The sequence below is a fragment of the Mustela nivalis genome, assembly GCF_964662115.1.
Source record: "Mustela nivalis genome assembly, chromosome: 9".
Lineage (NCBI taxonomy): Eukaryota > Metazoa > Chordata > Mammalia > Carnivora > Mustelidae > Mustela > Mustela nivalis.
In genome coordinates, this window is record NC_139028.1 from 110,632,001 (window position 1) to 110,651,148 (window position 19,148).

The window sequence follows — 19,148 nt, forward strand, 5'->3', positions numbered from 1 at the left end:
CAACGGTCCTCTGAGCAAGTCACTAGGACACCCCTGATTTGAAGAGGGAACGCGCGCTCCCCGAGGCCACCACTAGGGGCAGCGCGGAGCGGGGCCTGCCCCACAACGGTGCAGGTATTCCGGACGCCCCTAGGTGGCGCCCCAGGCTCAGCATCCCCTAAGGCAGGGAGGTGCTGCCCCCCCAACCAAGTACGGGGTGTTGACATTTCCCCTAAGTGCACAATCAGGGCAACTGCAGGAACCGCCCTGGCTGCTCAGGAGGTGGAAGGAATGCCAACCCAGGGCTCACAGGGCACCCGGAGTCAGCAGCGTTTCCGTAGGTGGCCACAGGAAGGGGATCTCCCAGCAGAGGGAACAGCCCGGGCAGGGACCCTGAATGTGAGGTCTGCTCTAGACATACAGAGTTTGCTTTCAAGGCAGGAAGTACCTGTCAAGAAACAAACTGGGTCAGAGACAGCCGCCGGCTTGTCCCAGGTGAGAGCAGGTGGGGCCCCAGGGTGCTGGACTGCACACGTGCATTTTTTAAAATTTCTGAACCCTGTTGCCAAGTCCTATGCAAAGAACTTTCCACAGAGCATCCCCTTTTACCTTCCATCACCCTAGGTCATACTACCGCTCAGAGAGGTTGAATAACTTCCCACAAAGTCATAGCCATGACTCCCAGCAAAGGCAGGATCCCTCCACCCCACCAGGGTTTTCCTGACCAGAGAAATGGGGGCAGGAGTCGCATGGCGGGGGGCAGGTGTCCCTGGGAAAGGACTGGATAAGACCTCCAGGACGTGTGTCCCTTGACCTCCTCAAGAGAACCCAGCCCAGGACAATGGCGGCTCTGACAAATGGAGGGACGATCCTGCGGCAGATGGGGGTGGGGTCAGGGGACTCCAGCTCCCTCTCCAGAAAGGCCCTCAGAGAAATCCTAGCTTCGCATTTCATTTTCTTTAAGCTGCTGATGCCAAGCAGGCACCTGGTCCCAGGCAGGCATGCGAGAAAGCCTGTGTTCCCCCTTGGGGGCCACTGAGCACAGTCAGGCTGCACCCCACCAGCCGGATGCCAAGTGCGGAACCAGTGGGTGGTCCTAGGAGACCCCTCAACAAGGAGGCTGCGGGAGGAGGCCAGGGCACGTCGGGGCCATGCTGGCTCCCCCTTTCTGTGCTCAAGGGGCGCCTTGGACATGGCCTTCCTCCATGAGCCCTGGTCTGCTGGACAGGCCCCGGTCCCACTGTGCAGACCCACTGTGCAGAGGAGTCCAGCGAGGGGAGCCCATCGTGACTGCCGGAGGTTGCTGGTGAGTGGGCCAAGAACATGAAGGGAGGGCCCAGGCCCACAGAGAGAGCTGAGCCTGGGGCAGCTGCCAGCTCCCCAACCCCTGGCAGAGGGGACCTCTAAAAGCCATCATTCACTGGCACCCCCCGATTGCCATCTCCCAGCACCCCAATGGCCCAAGGGCCCGACGCCTCTGAGGAAGTCTGGGGCAAACTCCAGCCCCAAGAGCCTTATAGAGTCAATACTCCATCATGTATCTGGGTTTGTTTTTATATAAAAATAACAGTTTTCCCTAAATTTTTGCTCTAGGAAAACATGCCATGCTGTGTGGCTTTATGTACCATCCCCCTAGCCCTGGTCCTGTTTGGCCAAGAGCCATGGCCTTAGGGCTGCCAAGCACACAGGTGAGGGGGCTGAGGTGAGCAGATCCAGAAGGGTGGGCAGGGCCCCCTAGGCCAGGTGGGGAGGGGGGCGGACAAGTCTGCCTGGGCCAGCTTGGTGGCAGCCGGGCCCGGGGTGCTGTCCTCACTGGTGGAGGTAGGCTTCCAGCCAGACATCGCCAGACTTCTTCAGTGACCTAGGAGACAGAGATGGGGGGTGGGGGGGCTGGTGACTGCAAGATACTACCCCCAGCCCCCAGGACAGTGAGGGTGAGTGAATGGACTTGTCCCCATTCCTCTGGGACAGGCCGCTGGGGTGGGGGTGGGGCAGCCAGGTAACCGGGAGTGGAAGCTCCACTTTCATTCACTGGAGTAGAATCTAGACATTGCCTGGGAGCAGACAGGGCACCAAGGCCAAGTCCAGACCGCAGTCAGCATGGGCCCGTCCCTCGTTCTCCCCCACTCTCTCTTTTGTCACCTTCTGCTGGGCCCTGCGATCCCAGGACCCATTTCTAAGTCAAGGAGCCTGCCGCCTGCCCACCCTCCCTACCCTGAGCCTGACGGCAGACAGAGCAGCCAGAACCAGCCACAACTCGCAGGGAAACTCTGTGCCCAGGGCAGGTGCTCAGAGCCCGGGGCCAGGAAGGGTCGTGCAGGAGAAGCCGCAGGAGGTCCAACCCCAGCATGGAAGGAAAGGCCTCGGAGTCCAGGGAACAGAGTGCGGCAGAGCACAGAGGGGGCAGAGCTCTGGCTGCAGAATCTGACCACGATTCCCCATGGCCAAGGGTACCTGCAGGGCCAACTACCCCATCCCTCGCCTGGACAGCTACAGGAACCTCTGCTCTGCTTCTTTCTGCTTCGAATCGAGCCCCGGTCAGGGCATCTCTCCAGAACCCCAGTCCTGCGTGTCCCTCCTCCACTCCCGTCGGCACACTCTTGCCTCACGGCCTTGGCACGGCTGTTCCCTTGCCCCAGATAGTCACCCCATCACACTTGACCCCATGGCCAGCCCCCCCCCCCCCGTCCCTGCTCACGTGGCCGCTTCTCAATACCACCCTCCCTGTCACCCTATCAGAAACCCGCGAGTCCTACCTGGCACTCACGTCCCCTCACCCATCCCCATTCTTAGGTTTTATGGTTTTCTTTTGCCAAAGCGTATCTTCTCTTCCCACGTCCTCTGTACTTGACTTATTTTAACCTTCCTATGGCCCCTACTAGGACGTCACCTCCAGAAAGGTTGGGATCTCAGTCTGTTCTGCTCAGAGACAGGGATGCAGGACAGGGCCTGGGCCCACGACAGGTGCCCCCGAAACCCAGCGGTGTGAGAGCGCCCCAGGAAGGGAGGGAGGGCACAGGCTGAGAACAGAGAGGTTGATTGGAAAAGCCTCAAGTGCCAGCTCTTGAAGAGGGACCCGTGTGGGCTCTGAGAGCCAGGTGTCCGGGAAGGTGACCGAGGGGAGCTGCCGTGCATGGGGGGTCCTTACCCAACGATGTCCACCAGGGCGGTCAGGAAGGGCTTCACCTCGTAGTTGAGGCCGTGCTTGGCACACAGTGCCTTGACCAGCGGGGCCACCCTGCGGTAGTTGTGCCTCGGCATCGTGGGGAAGAGGCTGGTGGGGAGAGCGTGGGTTGGCACCTGAAGTGGGGGGTGCCGGAGGGAGCCCCCTTCCCCACCCAACCCCTCCCAGGCCCCCAGGGAGTCCAGGGCTTATGTCTTGGTCTCCCCAGGGAAAGACTGGACACAGGGGCCCCTGGCCAGCCCCCCCAGGCTCAGGACTCACTCCCACCCCCGTGGGGCCTCCAGGGCCGCACTCACTGGTGCTCGATCTGGAAGTTGAGGTGGCCGCTGAACCAGTCAATGAAGAGCGAGGGCTCCACGTTGCAGGTGGCCGCCAGCTGCCAGAAACAGGTGGGGCACCGCTGAGAGGTGGGCACAGGGCCCTGCCCTGGGAGCCCCACCAGGGGCTAGCGGGGCCCCGGCCAGGTCACACCCCTGCAGCCCACCTGAGAGCTGGCCCAGTCCCGGTGCTTCTCGTGGCCAATCTCCTTGGGGATGTGGTTCATCTGCGTGATCCACACGAACCAGTGGCTCTCCAGGACCCTGAGAGGAGAGGCTCAGGCACTGCCCATGTCTAGTTCACCGCTTAGATCAGGCCTGGTCCTCAGCGTCCTCATCTGTGCCCCGGGACTGCTGTAACCCCTCCCCCACTGGTGTCTGAGGAAGCTGAGCGAAGCAGGGGCCATGGCTCGGCAGAGCCCGGAGCAGCCCAGCGCACAAGGATGGCCGTCCATAGGGCCGCTTGTAAGCCGGGCCACGGCCTCCAGACCCGCCGCCCCTGGGACCCCGCCCCTCGTGCTTCTCAGCCACCCCAGGCAGGAAGCCCCGCTGTCCCCATACTGCAGATGGGGACGTGGAGGCTCTGAGCATGGAGGGCTGTGGCCAAGGTCCCCTGCCGCCTGCGTGTGGTCTCTCCAACTCCCGGCCCTTCCGAGTCTGGCCATACCTGACAGCAACGAAGAGGAGCAGAGCCCCAGGGAGGCCGTAGAAGGGGGTGTAGCACAGGAAGAAGCGGGAGTAGAAGCTGGCGGCCCACAGCAGGTCCTGCAGAAGAGGGGAGAGGAGCACAGAGGCCCTGAGGCAGTCGGGAGTGGGAGCTGGGGTCACCCACCCCTTCTTGCTGGCTGTGCCTCAGCAAGGTTTTCCTAGCAAGGTAGAGGGCCAGGGTCCTGGCCCTGCCAGCCTTGTGGGGCTAACTCTGGAGGAGAAGGTGTCATGGAGGGACCCCTCCCTGGGAGACACAGAACTGGCAGAGTCGGCCCAGGGGGTCCCCGCTTCCAGGTAGGGCACCCTGACCCGGACAGACCCCCAGCACGTCCTGTGCACACTTGCACGTGCACACCTCGTGCCCCCCCTCCTCCCACCACCGCCAGCTTCCCTGGGAGACCCGCGCCGAGTCCCCTCCGCGCCCCTACCACCCCCGCTTACCGTCCACTGCATGCACACCAGCATGTAGGCCAGATTTTCCACCTCGAAGTTCACCAGGGTGAGCAGCGGTGGGCCGACTGTAAGAGGGGTACAGCGGGGTCAGGAGGAACAGGGCTGGGCTGCCAAGCAGGAGAGGCCGAGGGAGTGGGGGAGCGAGGCGCTGTTACCCCGGGAACGCCCGTGCTACCGGGTGCCGGTCCCCTCCAGGTACCCAACCCCATGTCACCCACGAGTCTTCTGCAGGCCGGGGCCAGGTTCCCAGCCTCAAGCGGGCCTCCCCACCGACTGCCCCGTCCTCTAGGGCTCCGGAGTCCCGTGCTGCGAGTGCAGGAAGGAACTCTGAATGCCCAGGCCGAGGCTGCAGCTGGCGAGGGGAGAGTCAGCCGTGGCTGCAGGTGGTGGTGGGGGGGGGGGTGGTTGAGGGGATGGGGGGTTGGGGGGAGAGGGAGAACTGGGGCAGGAGAGGCCAGCAAAGGCCGTAGGAGGGAGGCTTTAACAAGTGGGCCCCCGCCCTGGGAGGCAGCGGAAGCTGTCGAGAGGGTCGGCAGGCCTGGCCCCGCTGTGCCCCCATCTCAGGGCCAATGCACGCCCACTCACTCAGGAAGAAGTACAGGTGCTGGCGATGGTAGGGCAGGTACCGGCGCTTCTTTTTGCCGTACTGTGGAGACAGCACAGGCTGGGGGCTGGCTGGGGCCAAGGCAGCCCTAGGTTCCAGCCATTGGGCCCATCCCCCCTCCCTGGAGGGCTGGCAAGTGGGGAAGGGGGGCCCCTTGAGCAGTGGCTCAGCCTGGATTTGTTGGGGAGCTTGGTCAGGGGCCAGGCCTGGGCCACAACGAGGGACTCAGTGGCCACAGTCCCTCCCCCCAACCCCCACCACCAAGCCGCAGGGCCAGCGGGGTGAATCCATGTTCTCCCCACGCACCTCAACGGATGACTCCCCCAGGAGGAAGACGGGCGCCACGGTGACATCTGGGTCTTTGTGGAAGATGTTGGGCTTGGCATGGTGCTGGAAGTGGCGGAAGTTCCACCAGTGGGCCGAGAAGCCCTGTAGGGGATGAGGGAGCGCTCAGGGCCGGGGCGAGGCCGGGTGCACCTCCCGCCCCCGCCTGCACACTCGGGCAGCCCCGGGGAGACACCCCCAGCTCTGCGCGTGGCTCCCCGCCGCCTGCCCCCCCACCCTCACCTTCAGCTGCCCCATCACAAACTGCTGGGCCACGTGGTTCCACTGGGACTTCCTGAAGACCGACGTGTGGCCCAGGTCATGCTGCAGACACCAGCACTGAGCCTGGGGACCGAGGCGGGGTCAGGAGCCGGTGACCCAGGACCGGACAGCCCAGGGTTCCCTCCCAGCTCCCAGGGTACCCCCACAGTTATTGCTGCATTTTAAGACCCAGTGGGCCATCTTCCTCTGTTTGACAGATGAGGACAGCTGAGCGTCAGGAGGCCTGGGGACTTGGAAGTCTCTCACCGAGCTTGTTTAACACGCAGCTTGACCTACAGATACACGCCTCTTGGGGACTCTGCAGCTCATTCATTCATGTATTCACTCAGCAAATACATCCAGAGTGCCCTCGGGTGCCAGGCCCTGTATCTACTAGATAGCTTGGGCGGCGGCAAGACAGCGCTGGAGTCACCTGGGAGGTGGCCAGGACAAGGGCGGCAAGGGTGCTGGGCACCCAGCCCGGGCCGAAGAGGTAGACGAGAAGCCAAGCGAGCACCTCCATGGCCAGGATGTGGCCCAGCAGGAGAGCGAAGAAGGCGGGCTTGGCCTCAAACAGCTCCATGTCCTCGGCCGCCTGGCGTAGGGCGCGGAAGTCCTCCACCAGCTGGGCCTGCCACGGTGGGAGGGCTGGTGGGCTACAGCAGCGAGGCCCCAGTGATCTCCGGGAGTCCCCCCACAGCGACCCATGCCACAGCCAGTCCCGGGGCCAGGCCCATGGGGTGCAGCCGAAGGAACGGAGGGGAGAGCTCCAGCCCGGGGTCTGAGCTGGGGAGGCAGCTGGTGGCAAAGGCTGGCCCCACAAAAGGTGTGGGGCACGTGAGAAGCAGAGAAAGCCAGAGCAGGGAAGACCCTTAAAGCCCAGTGCATCCAAACCCTCGGTGTAGATGGGGATACTGGGCCCAGAGCAGGAAACACAGCCGATGCTGCAGCCCGGCCAGCCCCACAACCCCAGGCTCCTGCAGGAGACCCTCTACCTCCACCGCCAGCTACCTGCCCAGGAAGGGATGGCCGACCCAGCCTTGGCCCCCGGGGGCCCCTGGGAGGAATGTGGCGATGCCCCCACCCCCTTAGCCCCCACCCCCACCCCCCCGTTGGCAGCTTGGCCTCCACCAGGGCCCCGCTCACGTCCTGGGGTCCATCCTGGCTGGGCTCCTCTGGGGCCAGCTCTCCAATCAACAGGGGCTGCAGGAACTTGCGCACAAAATTGAGGTCCTGGTGGAAGGCGCGGAAGGCATCCTGAAGGAGAGCCAACAGTCAGGGGGACAGCCAGCCCGCTGCAGCGGTCCCCAGAGGCAGCATGGGTGGGAGGGCCTGGGATGGATCTGCGGTCACATAAACAGGGCCACATGGGTCAGCCTTGCCCACTGGCCTGGCCGAGTCCTCCCCAGGACCTAGGTGTCCCGCTGGAAGCCAGGCTGCAGCTGCTTTCCCCAGCACTGGCGGGGGGCGGGGGGGGAGGCTCGCCAAAAATCAGGCCAGGGCCACACAGACTGAGTTCTTAGGTTGGCAAGGAAGAGACTCAAATGGTTAAGCTCATTTGATTTTAAAAGCAGGAGGAGAAAATATCATTTTTTTAAAAATAAGCAAATTAAATAAACATCACATACTCCCATGGCTCTCTGAAACCGCTGGGGATGGGAATGGGGAGGGGCACACTATAACAGGGGTTAGAGGCCAGAACAGCAAAGCGCTAGGGACGGGGACCAGTGGGGAAGCCGGCCCAGGGGCTTCTGAAACGTTGAGCAAACCGGCCTGTACAACTGGGCTCCCTTAGTCTTGCCAATCGAGTCCTGGTGCAACGGGCTTGTCCTCGCTCTCAGCTCTTCACTGGATTTTCACCCTTGAACTCGCAGAGGCTATCTCTGAAGGAACTAGCCCTCGCCACCGGCTTGCCCTGACCAGCTAGAACAAGCAGGGATGGGGGTGAGGGGCTGTCCCCGCGGGGCCTGGGACAGGGCCCTGCTGGCTGCCGAAGGAAACAGCTCTCAAGAACACTGAGAACGGGGCCTCCCGTTGTTCTCCTGCTAACAAGCCTTCCAGCTTCTGGGGGACATTCAGACGGAAGGCTGGGCCCCTCTACTTGCTACTGGACACCCCGCACGGTCCTGCGGGGAGGAAACACTTCAGGCCCCTCCAGCTCCCACTTAAAAGCCACACCTGCAGGATCCACCCCAGGGTCCCTTTTCCTGTCCAATGCTTGCTTGCTGGCCCGGGGCAACCTAGAGACCTCTGGGGGCTGGGGGTGGGGCCCAGGAGGGTCCAGCTTCTGGAATAACCTAGGTCCTGGGGAATATGACTTGGAGCCCTTCCCTGAGCTCCTAAGCAGGGAGAGAGCTGTATCGTGTAGAAATCTCCGCTCTCCGAGATGATCTTGACTTTGGAGGGAGGAGGTGGAGAGGAGACTGGCCCCACCGGAAGCTGCCTGGCCCCGGGGCCTCCTGGGGAGCTGCGAGGGTAGACAGCTCTGGGGCTCAGCTGACCCCACCCACTGTGACCTTGAGCAAGTCTACCCTCCTGCGGGGACCAGGCAAAAGAGGGCAAGACTCCAGACTCCAGCGCCTTTCAGGCATGAAGCGCCCTCACCCGGCCGAGCCACCATGGCCAGCGTCCACCTCCACCACCTTCTCATCTCTGCCCCCATGAAACGCGGACTCCCCCCGCCCCCCCAGACCCTGGCAGCCACCACTCTGCAGTCTATGAATTCGACTACTCGCGGGACCTCTGATAAGAGGGATCAAACATATTTATCTGTCCTCTCGTGGCTGACCTGCCACTCAGCATCAGGCCCTCAAGCTTCATCCCTGTTGGAGCAGGTGGCGAATTCCCTTCCTTTCCGACGCTGATGAGCACCGACTCTGAGCCCCTCTTGCTTCCTCTGAAACTCCCCCGGCTGCACGTGGCTGCAGCCCCAGGATTTCTTCATTCCTCTTTCAGCCCCTTCTTCTCCCCCATCCTGTGTTCTGGGGTCACCCTGGTGCCCACCAGACCCCCAGATCTCCTGAGGAGCCATAGGAGCTCCCTCCTGACGCTGTCCCTGGGTCCCGATTCACCCAGGCCAGGCTTGGGGATGCGCTGGGGGCAAGGGCCACCAGAGGGACTTCCAGCCTGATCTATCCCCTGGCATGACAGGGGCTGGTTAGGCCCCAAAGGGCCGGTGAGAAAATCCAGCAGCCCACAGACAAGGGTCCGGCTGATGGGGGACAGAAGGGGCAGGGTGGTGGCTGGTCCGTGGGAAGCAGGTCGGCACCACTGAGCCTGTCTTTTTTCTTTTTTTTTTTTTTTTAAGATTTTATTTATTTATTTGAGATGGGGTGAGGAGAAAGAATCTGAAGCCGACGCCACACAGTGTGGAGCGCGATGCAGGGCTCGATCCCACAAATACCAGATCACAACCTGAGCTGAAACCAAGAGTCGGACACCCAACAGACTGAGCCGCCCAGGTGCCCCGAACTGTTCTTGTGCTCAGTCCCAACAAGGTGGGTCGCTGGCCTTGGGCCAAAGCCTGATGCACCAGCAGACAGCTTTTGCTGGAACCCATGCGGGGGGCCATGTGAGCAGACCCTCCCTGGGCCACTGCTTAAGGACCCAGGGGCTGGGCAGAAGACTCAGAGAGGTCAAGCCACTCACACAGCTCCATCTGATGGAGATTGGATTCTGATTGGATCCGAATGCAAAACTGTGCTTGGGGCCACTCAACAGTAGCCCCAGGGTGGCCACTCCTGGGTGGGACTAGGGGGAGGCAGTGGATCTTGGGGGGGGGGGTGGGCAGTGAGGTGGAAAGTGGCTCTCACCACTAAGCTGGCCACCATCCCACAGAGCCAAGGACCTGGCTGCTTGGAGGCTGGACTGTGAGGCACAGGAGGGGGGGTCCTGGCGCTTCTTGGGCTGTACTGCCTGAGTTTCAGGGCACTGTGGGGGGCCCCACCCTCCTCCACCCCTGTGCCCTGGGAAACATCCTACGATCCTCCCCCACTGGCAGAGCAGGCGCTGGATAGCAGGTGTGAGTAAGTGGAAAAGAGTCCGCAAGGCAGGGATAAGAACCATTTTACTGGAACAGAGGCTTGGAGTGGTAGGGACCCCCGCCCAGGCCAGAGTCCATCACAGCCCAGTGGGGATTCCAACCCAAATAGATCTGTGATATCCATGCTCTCTGAGCTCCTGCCCTGCCCCCACAGCTCCTCGTGAGCCCCCAGTAGCAGTCGGCCAACGGGTGGGAGTGGGGGGTTCCGTGCCAGGCTGCTGGGGACCAGCCATCATGAACTGAGCTGTGAAGCCACAAACAAGATCGCACACCTCCCCCCCATTTTGCATTTCCTCAACAGTACAGCAGAAACCACCAGTGCCCATCTCGTGGGGCTGCCGGGCGGACGGATCTGGGCAGGTAGAAGTGCACTGAGAAGGGCCTGGCATCCAGCTCCGGCCGAGTCCTGCACTGGCCCGATGTGCCCTTCTCCTGAGCCCACTGGAATTTAGTGCCTCCCAGGGCGGGCCTGTGGGAGTGAGGCAGGGGAGCGGTGTGCACCCCAACATTCAAATCCTAGCCAGCCTGAAGCTGGACACATAGTGGGGACAGGCAAGCATTTCTGGTCACTCCCCAAAGATTTGGGAATGTTCCAGATCAGGAAGGGAATGGAGCGGGGCTGCTGGGGGCTCAAGTGGTCTGAGTCTGTCCATGCAGCCTCCTTAAGCCTCTGTTGAATTGTGACAATGGTGGGGAGGGGGGTAAGCCTGACGGGTAGTCCCTCCTCTCCCTGTGGGAAGATAAAGGAAGCCCTCGGGCCCAGCCTGCGTGCTCCTTCCCATGCCCCCCACCTGCCTCATCGGGGTCAGTGGGGAAGTAGTACCAGGGTCCCCGTTTTATAGACGAGGACACATAGAGACAGAGGCCAAAGGGCACACAGCTCTGAACATGGCCCGTGCAACCCGCACCCATGCAGGCCAGCCTGACACAAGGACCAACCCTCCCAGAGAGCCACTCCTGGTGCCCCCAGTGACTAGCCGGCACCCAGGTTAGGGCTCCGCCCAGCACCCCAAAGGGGCCAGGCCCTCTGACACGTGGTGCTTTCTCAGCCACCCCCCCCCCACCACCCCCACCACCCCCACCACCCCCACCCCCGCCCAGCTCCCTCTGGGAGCTCTGGCTCTCCCTAGCCGCTTCATGGGAAAGCACGACGGCTTGCATGCCCTCAGGAAGAAATGCACGGGAGGGCCACCAGGCGGGTGGGGCCACCAGCGTCCCTCCATAGGCACTGTGTTCCTGCCCAGCACGCCCCCAGGGCAGGAGCCAGGCACTGCAACTAGCGTGGGAAGGAGCCTGAGTGGGTGGGGACCCTGCAGAAACCAAGGCAGTGCCCAGGGAGGTCACCCTTCATGCGGAGTCCCCGCAGGCGGCCAGCGTGCTGGGTGGAAGCAGTGTGGGCTCTGGAGCCAGGTCCTCTGCGTTCCTGCCCGGCCCCCTCTAAACCCACCCCTCAGAGCCTCCCCTCTGCCCACCTCCTCCCAGCTCCAACCCAGACACAAGCCCCACTCTCCAAGCCCAAGGACTCAGGCCCTGCTCTTTGAGGGTTGCAAAAAGGTCCCTGCACGTCACCCACATCCAGCCTGTCTCCTCATCTGTGAAATGGGTCAACACGCATACGTGCCTTGGATGGGTTGTTGTCCGAACACCCCTAAAGCTAACTCCTATACCACCCACCCACCCCATTCTGGTGCTCCTGGGCCCCCAGCAGCTCCTGCCTTCTGCCCTGGCCATGCCTGCCCTTCTGAGCCCAGGTGACTGGGACCTCAGCTGGGAGAAGGTAGGTCCCCACTATCTCTTCCCTTAGCCTGCTGCCCTTCTCCTGGAGGGCTCTGCCTTCCCATCCCCATTAGGGATCCTTCTAAATGTGCCTTATATTGCCCTGGCTTCCCCACTCTGGCCTCCAAGATCCCCTTAAAATAAAGCAAAGTTCTGCTTTCAGGGACACAGACGCCCAGTGGGAGCCCACTCCCCCCACCTCTGGACCTCACTGCCTGCCCTCTCTCCTCTGTTCCACTCCAGCCCCGCTGGCTTCCTTGCTGATTTCCTTGAGCACCTTCCCACTTCTGAGCCTCTGCTCTAGCTCGACCCTCTGCCAAGGAACTTTATCCTTGCGATGTTTCATTCGTGGCTGTATTTTTAGAGGTTGGAGCACAGTTTGGTGGCTGCGATATGCTCACTGAGGATCTGCGGGTGGGTTTAATGAGTCAGTAAGTGAAGAATGAATGAATGGAAAAAAACCAGTTAAGTCACAGGGCAGCATGTGGTTAAGAGGATGGGCTACGGATTCACATCTCAGACCCTGCCACTGAATATCACGTCACTTTCTCTTTTTGAACCTCAGCTTTCCCATCTGTAAAGTGGGAAAAATCACTAAGAGTACCTGCCTCACATGGGAATCCTGAGGGTTAAAAGAGTCTCTATAAAGCAAATGCTGAACTTGGAGCCCAGCACACAGTAGGTACTCGGTGCCCAGCCCTGGTATGCTTCTGACCAGCAGCAGTCGGGTCTTGCCCCTCCGTGGCTGGCTCCACTAATCTCAAGCTGCCTCTGACTCTTAGGCAAACCTGGCTCGGGGCCCAGATCACTCTCCCCAGGGTACCCAGCTTTGTATCCCAGGATGGCCACAGGCTGACTTCATGGCACAGGAACTCTGGGAATTTCCTGGCAGGAAGGCTTCTGCCGCCTGGACATGAGAACAGCTGATGGGGCGGCTGGGGCTACAGAGAGGTGGCCGGGGGAGCACAGCCCTAGCAGGACAGCTATGCCACCCCTACCTGTGCTCCAGGGCCTGGAATGGGGTGCCCAGGGCCTGGACTTGACCACACACAGCACTGGGCTGCTCACATCTGTTATCTGTGCTGTAGGCCCCGCAGAGACCAAGGTTGGGGTCCCCCCCAGGCACCTCAGAACCTCTTTGGTCCAAACAGCCCAGGTTATTTCTGGCAACTCCGGCCTGGTGTTTGGAGCCCTGAGAAAGCTAAGATGGCCTCAATGCAACTCCTTCCTGGCGCAGGCATGGACAGAGCCAGACAAGGCCGAGTGGCCCAGGGGCGGCTATGCCACGGCTAGTCCCCTGCCCTGTGTGGTCTGCAGGGCGCACTCGCACTTACTGGCCACACGTACCGACCAGGAGCGACTACATGGCAGCCCTAGGGCCACAAAGTTGAGAAGGCACAGTCCTGCCCGCAGCCGGCTCACTGGCTGGCCCGGCTCTCCCCACTTTACAGATGAAGAAACTGAGGCTCAGAGGAGTAACACCTGGTTCAAGGTCAATCTGAGTCTCCGATGGGAGATCGCTTTTTGGAAATGGGAAATGGAAATTACTGGCGATTGAACCAACGTGAAAACTGTCTGATGGAGGTCTCAGGCTAACTGTCTGATGGGGTTCCCATGAGGGAGGCCCCCAGCACGGGCCCGGGCACCAAGCAGGAACAAGTAATTCAGAAATGCTCTGTGTCACCCTTCCTCTCAGCTGCCTCCATCCTGACCCTCAGCTCCAAGGTTGGGGTGGCCTTGAGGGGGGGCCAGCACCCTGGCATTTCATCCCCACCGTCTCCCCTGGCAGAAACACACACGCATAAGACCACGCACACAAACACGTACAGTGCTCACACGCATACAGGCCCGTGCGTGGTCACACGCTTGTCGGCCCCCAGTCAGTTTCAATGCCATGGCCACCAATTGGCCCACGGACAACGCTTTCTGTCACGTTCTCAACTTCCAGGAGGCTTCTGACTCTAAACCCTCAGGTTCCTGGGGTGGATGTAGCGAAGAGAGACCTTCTCCCTTACAGAGTCCATGGGGATTGTCCAAACCAGCAGCCTTGGTAAACAGGGACACTGACCTCCTGGGACAGAACAGTTTCTTCTGCCGCTTAAGAGTTCTGCCAGTTAGGGATTCATCTCCTGATATCTGGAAGGTTCCTGGTACCCTGAGTGGCCAGCCAAGAATTTTAGATGGTCAAGACAGAGCATAACATGGCCTCGACTCCTCGTCTTAGGATGGGGCCTGCTGGATTCCAGAAAGGGGCTGGTGAGAAAGGGGGCTCCCCACAACAGGCTGTTCTACCACTGGACTCTGGCCAGGCAGTCCGAGTGGACCGGGCCACATCCCTCCTTGGCAAGACATGTCTAGACATGGGCTGGGAAGGGGAAGTCAGGGTCCCCCAGGACCAGCCTATTCCTGGGATGATCGTGCTTCCCGAGGAGGCCCACCCAGCCTGGCTGGCAAAGTTCTCCCACGTGCAGCTGCCAGCCCAGGAGAGGTGAGTCACTGCCCCTCAGAGCAGTTTACAGCGGTTCTCAGGAAAGCCACAGACCTCTGGGCCCTGCCCAGGCTTTGCTGCCCAGCCCCCAGCCTCTGATGGCACATCCTTGCAGTCCGGGAGGTGGGGGGGGGGGGACCCACCCTACTCCTGGCACTCAGCAAAAGGAACCTGGCCTGGTGGACCCAGATCCCAGAGGAGAAGCTCAGGGCCCAGGGAGGGCTCCTTGACCATGACACACCCACCTCTGAGAGCCCCTCACTCCTGCACATACCCGCTGCACCCAGCCCAGCCCTGTTCCATGGCCCCGTGTGCAGGTCCTCCATGCGGGGACGTGGCCTCCTTACTCCACATCGGGCCCTGGCTTGTCCATCCCAATTCTGGGTCCCAGAACGGGAGATCAAAGGTCAGCGAAGAGCAGAAAGGATGCCAGACCCCGCAAGTGGAGAGGGTCCCAGTGCCCACGACCAGGCCCCAGGGAGCGGCAGGCTCCACCCGGCCAGCGGTGGGCTTCCTTACCGTGGCGTCCTCAGCACCGTGGTGGCCAATGAGGCGGCTGCCCCCGGGGTGCCGCTGTGCCCAACGGCTGATGTCGTAGACGCGACGCTCGATGACCAGCCACTTGTCGCCCGGCAGGTTGTGCTGGCGGATCTGCTCCCAGCGGAAGGTGGGCAGCGGCGCCCCCGGAGGCGCGGGCCCCTCGCCGGGCTCCCCGACGCCGCCCATGGCTGCGTGCGAACGCCCTCGGGCCCCCCGGTACCTTGGCGACGTCTGCCGGAGACCCCGAGGGGAGCGCGTCGCGGCCCCGGGGGCGTCCTCCGCCGCCACCGGCTCCTCCGCGGCCCCGCCCTGCCGCTGCGGCCGCCGTACGAGCGTGCGCCTGCCCGGCTCCCGGCGCAGGGAACTTTTCCCTCCCTTATAACCGCGCTGACAGCGCCCGCCTCGCCTCCTCCCCTCGCCCGGCCCCGCCGGCCCACCCCGAACCCGCTCCAATCCCCGCGCGGCGCCTCGGCCTCCATTGGCTGCGCCGCGCTCCGGGCGGGCGAGGGCGGTGTCCAGGCGGGCCCACCCCAGCCGCGGGGGCCGTGGCCACCACGCCCGGCGCTGCCCCGGGGCGCCGTCCGCGGCGGGCTCCCGGCTCCCGGCGGGCGGGGCGGGGTGCACTGGAGAGGGACCGGGACTTTATACACCCTTGACCTGTGCGGCTGTGCCCTCGGGGCCCAGGTCTGTGCCGGCGGGGCTTGGAGCCACAGTCTGCGCACACGGGGCTTCCAGCCACGCGTCCCGGAACGTTCAGTCCCGAGCGCTCGGAGGTGGGAACGCCGCCTCGGGGTGACTGTAAACAGCTCTCAAACGATCGGCCCCCCAGCTCTGCGCAGCGAGGCCGCCGTCGGGGCTGAGCGACGGGCCGCACCAACCCGCCCGGCGCGGGGCCGTCTGCGGGGGGCCGTGGTCTTTCTGAGGCTGGGGCTGCAGGGTGGGGATGTGGAAGGGGAGCAGGGGCACCCGAATCCGTAGCGGGCAGCTGTCGTCCTCTGGCTGCCCTGGCGGGTGGCTTGCCTGGTACAGCACCCTCCCCCGCTTTTACCTAAATAAATTCAAGTCCTTTTGAGAGTGTAAGGTGCTCCCCAAACTACTTTTTATGTGTTTTTGAGATAAAGACACCTGTTCCTAGAAGCGAATCGTCCCCAAATGATGTGGAATGCAGTCAGGCCAAGGTTCTGCAGCGGGGCATCAGGTGAGCCCAGCAGCATCGCCGGGGAGCCTAAGGCAGGAGCGCTGCCCTCACCCCCAGGGTGGGATTCAGCTGGGCTGGTTTGGGGGCGGAGAACTGTGCTTGGAACAGGTTCGCAGGGGAGATTGCCGCTAGGCTGGTTCTGGGAATGCACTTGGAGAACACTAAGTATGTTTCTCTGATGTGCTAACCTTTTATCTTGGTTTAACAATTTGTAGGAAATCATTAAAGCCAGTGTTTTGGGGGCAGGAGGGCTGGGGTGCCAAGAAAGGTTGAAGTGGCCTCTGGATTCCCTTGGTACCAACAGACTTTATTTGGTTGCCAGGACAACCGGTAAGGCCTTGCTGTCACCATGGCCCTGGGCTGCCTGATCACTGAGGTGCCCTTGAACCCCCTCCCTGAGCATGTTGTGTGTGGCTGGTGGCTGAGGTGGGCGGTGACTGCAGATACCCCAGCTGCCACCATGTCCGCAGGTGAGCACAAAGATAGAGAGGGTAGGCTCTTACCAGAACTGAACCTCCTGCCCCAAACTCCAGCCCCTGCACAATGGGCGTGGCCCCCACCCCAGCTTCAGCAGCCCTCAGTGTTCAGATGCTCACCCCTGCCACCTTCCCTGGGCCCCGACCTGGTTCTCAACCACGTGCAAGGCGGCTGAAGGAGTGGAGTGGGTCGGAACCTCCACCTGCCCCAGCTGATGAAGGCCTGCAAAGGGCCCCCCAGGAGGTAAAGCAAGGACAGGGCTTGGGGCCACAGAGCCATGCCTCCAGGCACTCAACCCTGGCAAGGAGACAGCGATGGCTGAGTTCTCCAGCCGTCTGTTGTTATGTTCCTGTAAGGCCTGAACTGTGTGTCTCTTTCTTGGAGTGAAACCAACAGCTGCCCACACGATTTCTCTGCAGGCCTCGGGGCCTTCCATAGGTGGCTTTACCCCTCCAGGCTTCAACCCAATGGACCTTGCAACTCTCCTAAAATCAGGGGCCCTGGGAGAACCTGAGACTCTATTATCCCCCTCCCCACCCCCTCCCTGTCAGGGCACTGGGACCACTTGGAAAGGGAGAGGCTCCACTTGACATTCCTGAACTGCCATTGGGTCCCCGCCAAGGCTTCAGCCTTAGGCAAGGGGAGCTAACCAAAAGGCAGGAGAGGGTGGTCTGGGCAGCTGGAGCATTTTGCGGGGAGGGTGCCTGCTTGGGGTTGAGCCCCTCCAACCCGCAACTGGCCCCTGGCCCAGAGCTTCTCCTGGGACTGTGAGCTGACACGCAGGCCTCTCGTGGGACCCACTCAAGTCTCCACCCCCCGTGGAACCACTAGCCAAGGTCGTGGAGCCAAGTGATGCTTGTGCAGGCCAGCGAGGTTCAGGCAAGAGGCAGAGGTGCAGCAAGAAATAGCCCAGTTTGGGGAAGCTTGAGGGGAAAGTTCTGGGCCTACCAGAAAGAGCAGCCCTAAAGTCCAAGCCTGGGTTCTGCAAGTTTTATAACTTGACTTTGAGTGAAAGCTCACCACATGATGGGCTTGGTTAGTAGGCCCTGGACACAGCTCTTCACCGTGTGAAGGGGCCCGGGGCACAGAATGACAGAAGAGCGGTGGCCTGACCAGCCACGACAGTCCCTTCCCAGAGGCATCACTGCGGCGCGTGGCGGGCCTCCCCGAAGTGCCCCTTGGTACAAGGCAGCTGCTCGGAAGTGGCCAAGAAGCAAATGAAAGGATGCTCGAGGGCATTAGGCATCGGAAAAATGCACCTCGAAACCACGGTGAGCCATCACCCCACAGCCATTAGGATGGCCGTGATCCAGAAACACCCACGTGACACATGTGGGCGAGGATGTGGTGAAACCGGAACCAGAGTGCGCTGCTGGCAGGACCGTAAGACGGCACACCCTCCACGGAAGACGGTCTGGAGTTTTCCTCAGAAAACTGAAGACAGAACGGTGGCCTGTCACCCGGCAAACCCACCTCTCAGTGAATATCCGAAGGGACTGAGAGCAGGGCCTCGAAGAAATCACCGCACTCCTGTGTCCGTTGTGGCATGGTCCACGCTAGGCCACAGGTGGAAGCGGTGCGCGTGTCCAACAGAGGATGGGTGGTGGGTAAAGAAAGCATGGCTCATACAGACCATGGCAGGAAGTTCAGATGCTAAATTGTGCTTTTTACCCCAATAAGATAAATGGAAAAGGGGTGGGGGAGGGGCTGCAAAGGGCATGTGGTCTAATCTTCCCAACTCACAGAGGGGCAAACTGAGGCCCCGACAGGAGCCTAGCTGTTGCCCAGGTACCCAGTCCCAGCAACATCCCATCAGGATGCACTTTGCAGATGGGAAAATACGACATGGCAGGGCACAGAGGAAAGGCCCCTCGAGGGCTTGGGCTTGTGGCCGTGGTTGTTGCCCGCCTTTAAGAGGTGACCCCATATGCCGGCAGCACTTAGTTTTCTAGAAAATTCACGTAAGAGGACCAACCCCTGTCCTGCTGATGTCAGTTAACCCTGCTCTCCCAACTCCGAGAACCAAAGCCCTGAGCCCCTCCCTCCAGAGAGCCCCCCCTGTCCGCTACCCCCAGAAGCCTGAAGAATGGCGGTGAGGGCAGATGTAAGTGGGTAAAAACGTAGGGAACAGACGTGAGGAAAATCCAGCTCGGCCTCTGCCTGAGACTCGGTTTCTACATCTCTGAGAAACAGGGAAGGGCCTAATCCTATGTCAGGCCCAAGGCCGGTGTTCAGCGGAAGGGGTCCTGGATCTGAGCTCTGGAGCTGGGATCCTGCATTCCCATGCTAGCCCACGTGACCTCTCAGTGCCTCAGGGCATAGAGCTGCACAATGGAGAAACAGAATGGCTCTGAGGTTGCATTGGTTTGCTTCAAGGGCAAGGCTTGTTTAAAGGCCCTGGGGCCAATGGTGGTGCACAGATATCAGTCACCATTGGGAGGTCCTGAAGCCAGATCTTGAGTCCCTGGGTCCTGGACAAGCACCTCACCCAAGTCTCCGTATCTGCGCTGTTGTGTGCCCACCACAGCCCCACGGGCCTGACGAGCAATCCTTTCCCGGGGGGCAGGGCGAACACGTCTGGGCTGTGGGACGCTCTGTCCTGGCTCCTGAAACATGGCCTGCTGTCTCCTTGGCCCTGGGGGTGGCTCATCCAGAGGCAGGGAAGATTCGAGGCCCAGGCCTTCATGCTCTTTCTCCCCCAGCTGACCCAGGACTGACAAAGGGAAGGGCAGAAAGAGGCAGGTACATAGGAGAGGGTGTTGGGGTAACCCTGTGTAACGTGGCCACACACGTCCTC

General features: G+C 61.6%; 1 protein-coding gene across 2 annotated transcripts; it reads right to left on the reverse strand.

Moving 5' to 3' along the window:
* Positions 1-1,517: 1,517 nt before the first annotated feature.
* Positions 1,518-15,038, reverse strand: FADS3 (fatty acid desaturase 3). Of its 2 annotated transcripts, XM_082748073.1 has the most exons (12): positions 14,656-15,038; positions 6,977-7,087; positions 6,264-6,461; positions 5,813-5,914; positions 5,552-5,674; positions 5,227-5,287; positions 4,630-4,706; positions 4,148-4,245; positions 3,648-3,744; positions 3,460-3,539; positions 3,128-3,253; positions 1,518-1,840 (listed from the first exon to the last, which is right to left on the reverse strand). In XM_082748073.1, the coding sequence occupies exons 1-12, from the start codon at positions 14,860-14,862 to the stop codon at positions 1,789-1,791; spliced, it is 1,332 nt and encodes a 443-aa protein (XP_082604199.1). In that variant the 5' UTR covers positions 14,863-15,038; the 3' UTR covers positions 1,518-1,788. The 2 variants fall into 2 exon arrangements, with proteins under 2 accessions (XP_082604199.1, XP_082604200.1); XM_082748074.1 differs by lacking the exon at positions 6,264-6,461.
* Positions 15,039-19,148: the final 4,110 nt, after the last annotated feature.

Coding starts and splice junctions, on each gene's coding strand:
- FADS3 (XM_082748073.1), bottom strand. CDS start 14,862: ATGGGCGGCGTCGGGGAGCCCGGCGAGGGGCCCGCGCCTCCGGGGGCG. Junction 5,288..5,551: donor TGGGGGAGTCATCCGTTGAG/GTGCGTGGGGAG, acceptor CTGTCTCCACAG/TACGGCAAAAAGAAGCGCCG. Junction 4,246..4,629: donor TGGTGTGCATGCAGTGGACG/GTAAGCGGGGGT, acceptor CCTCTTCTGCAG/GACCTGCTGTGGGCCGCCAG.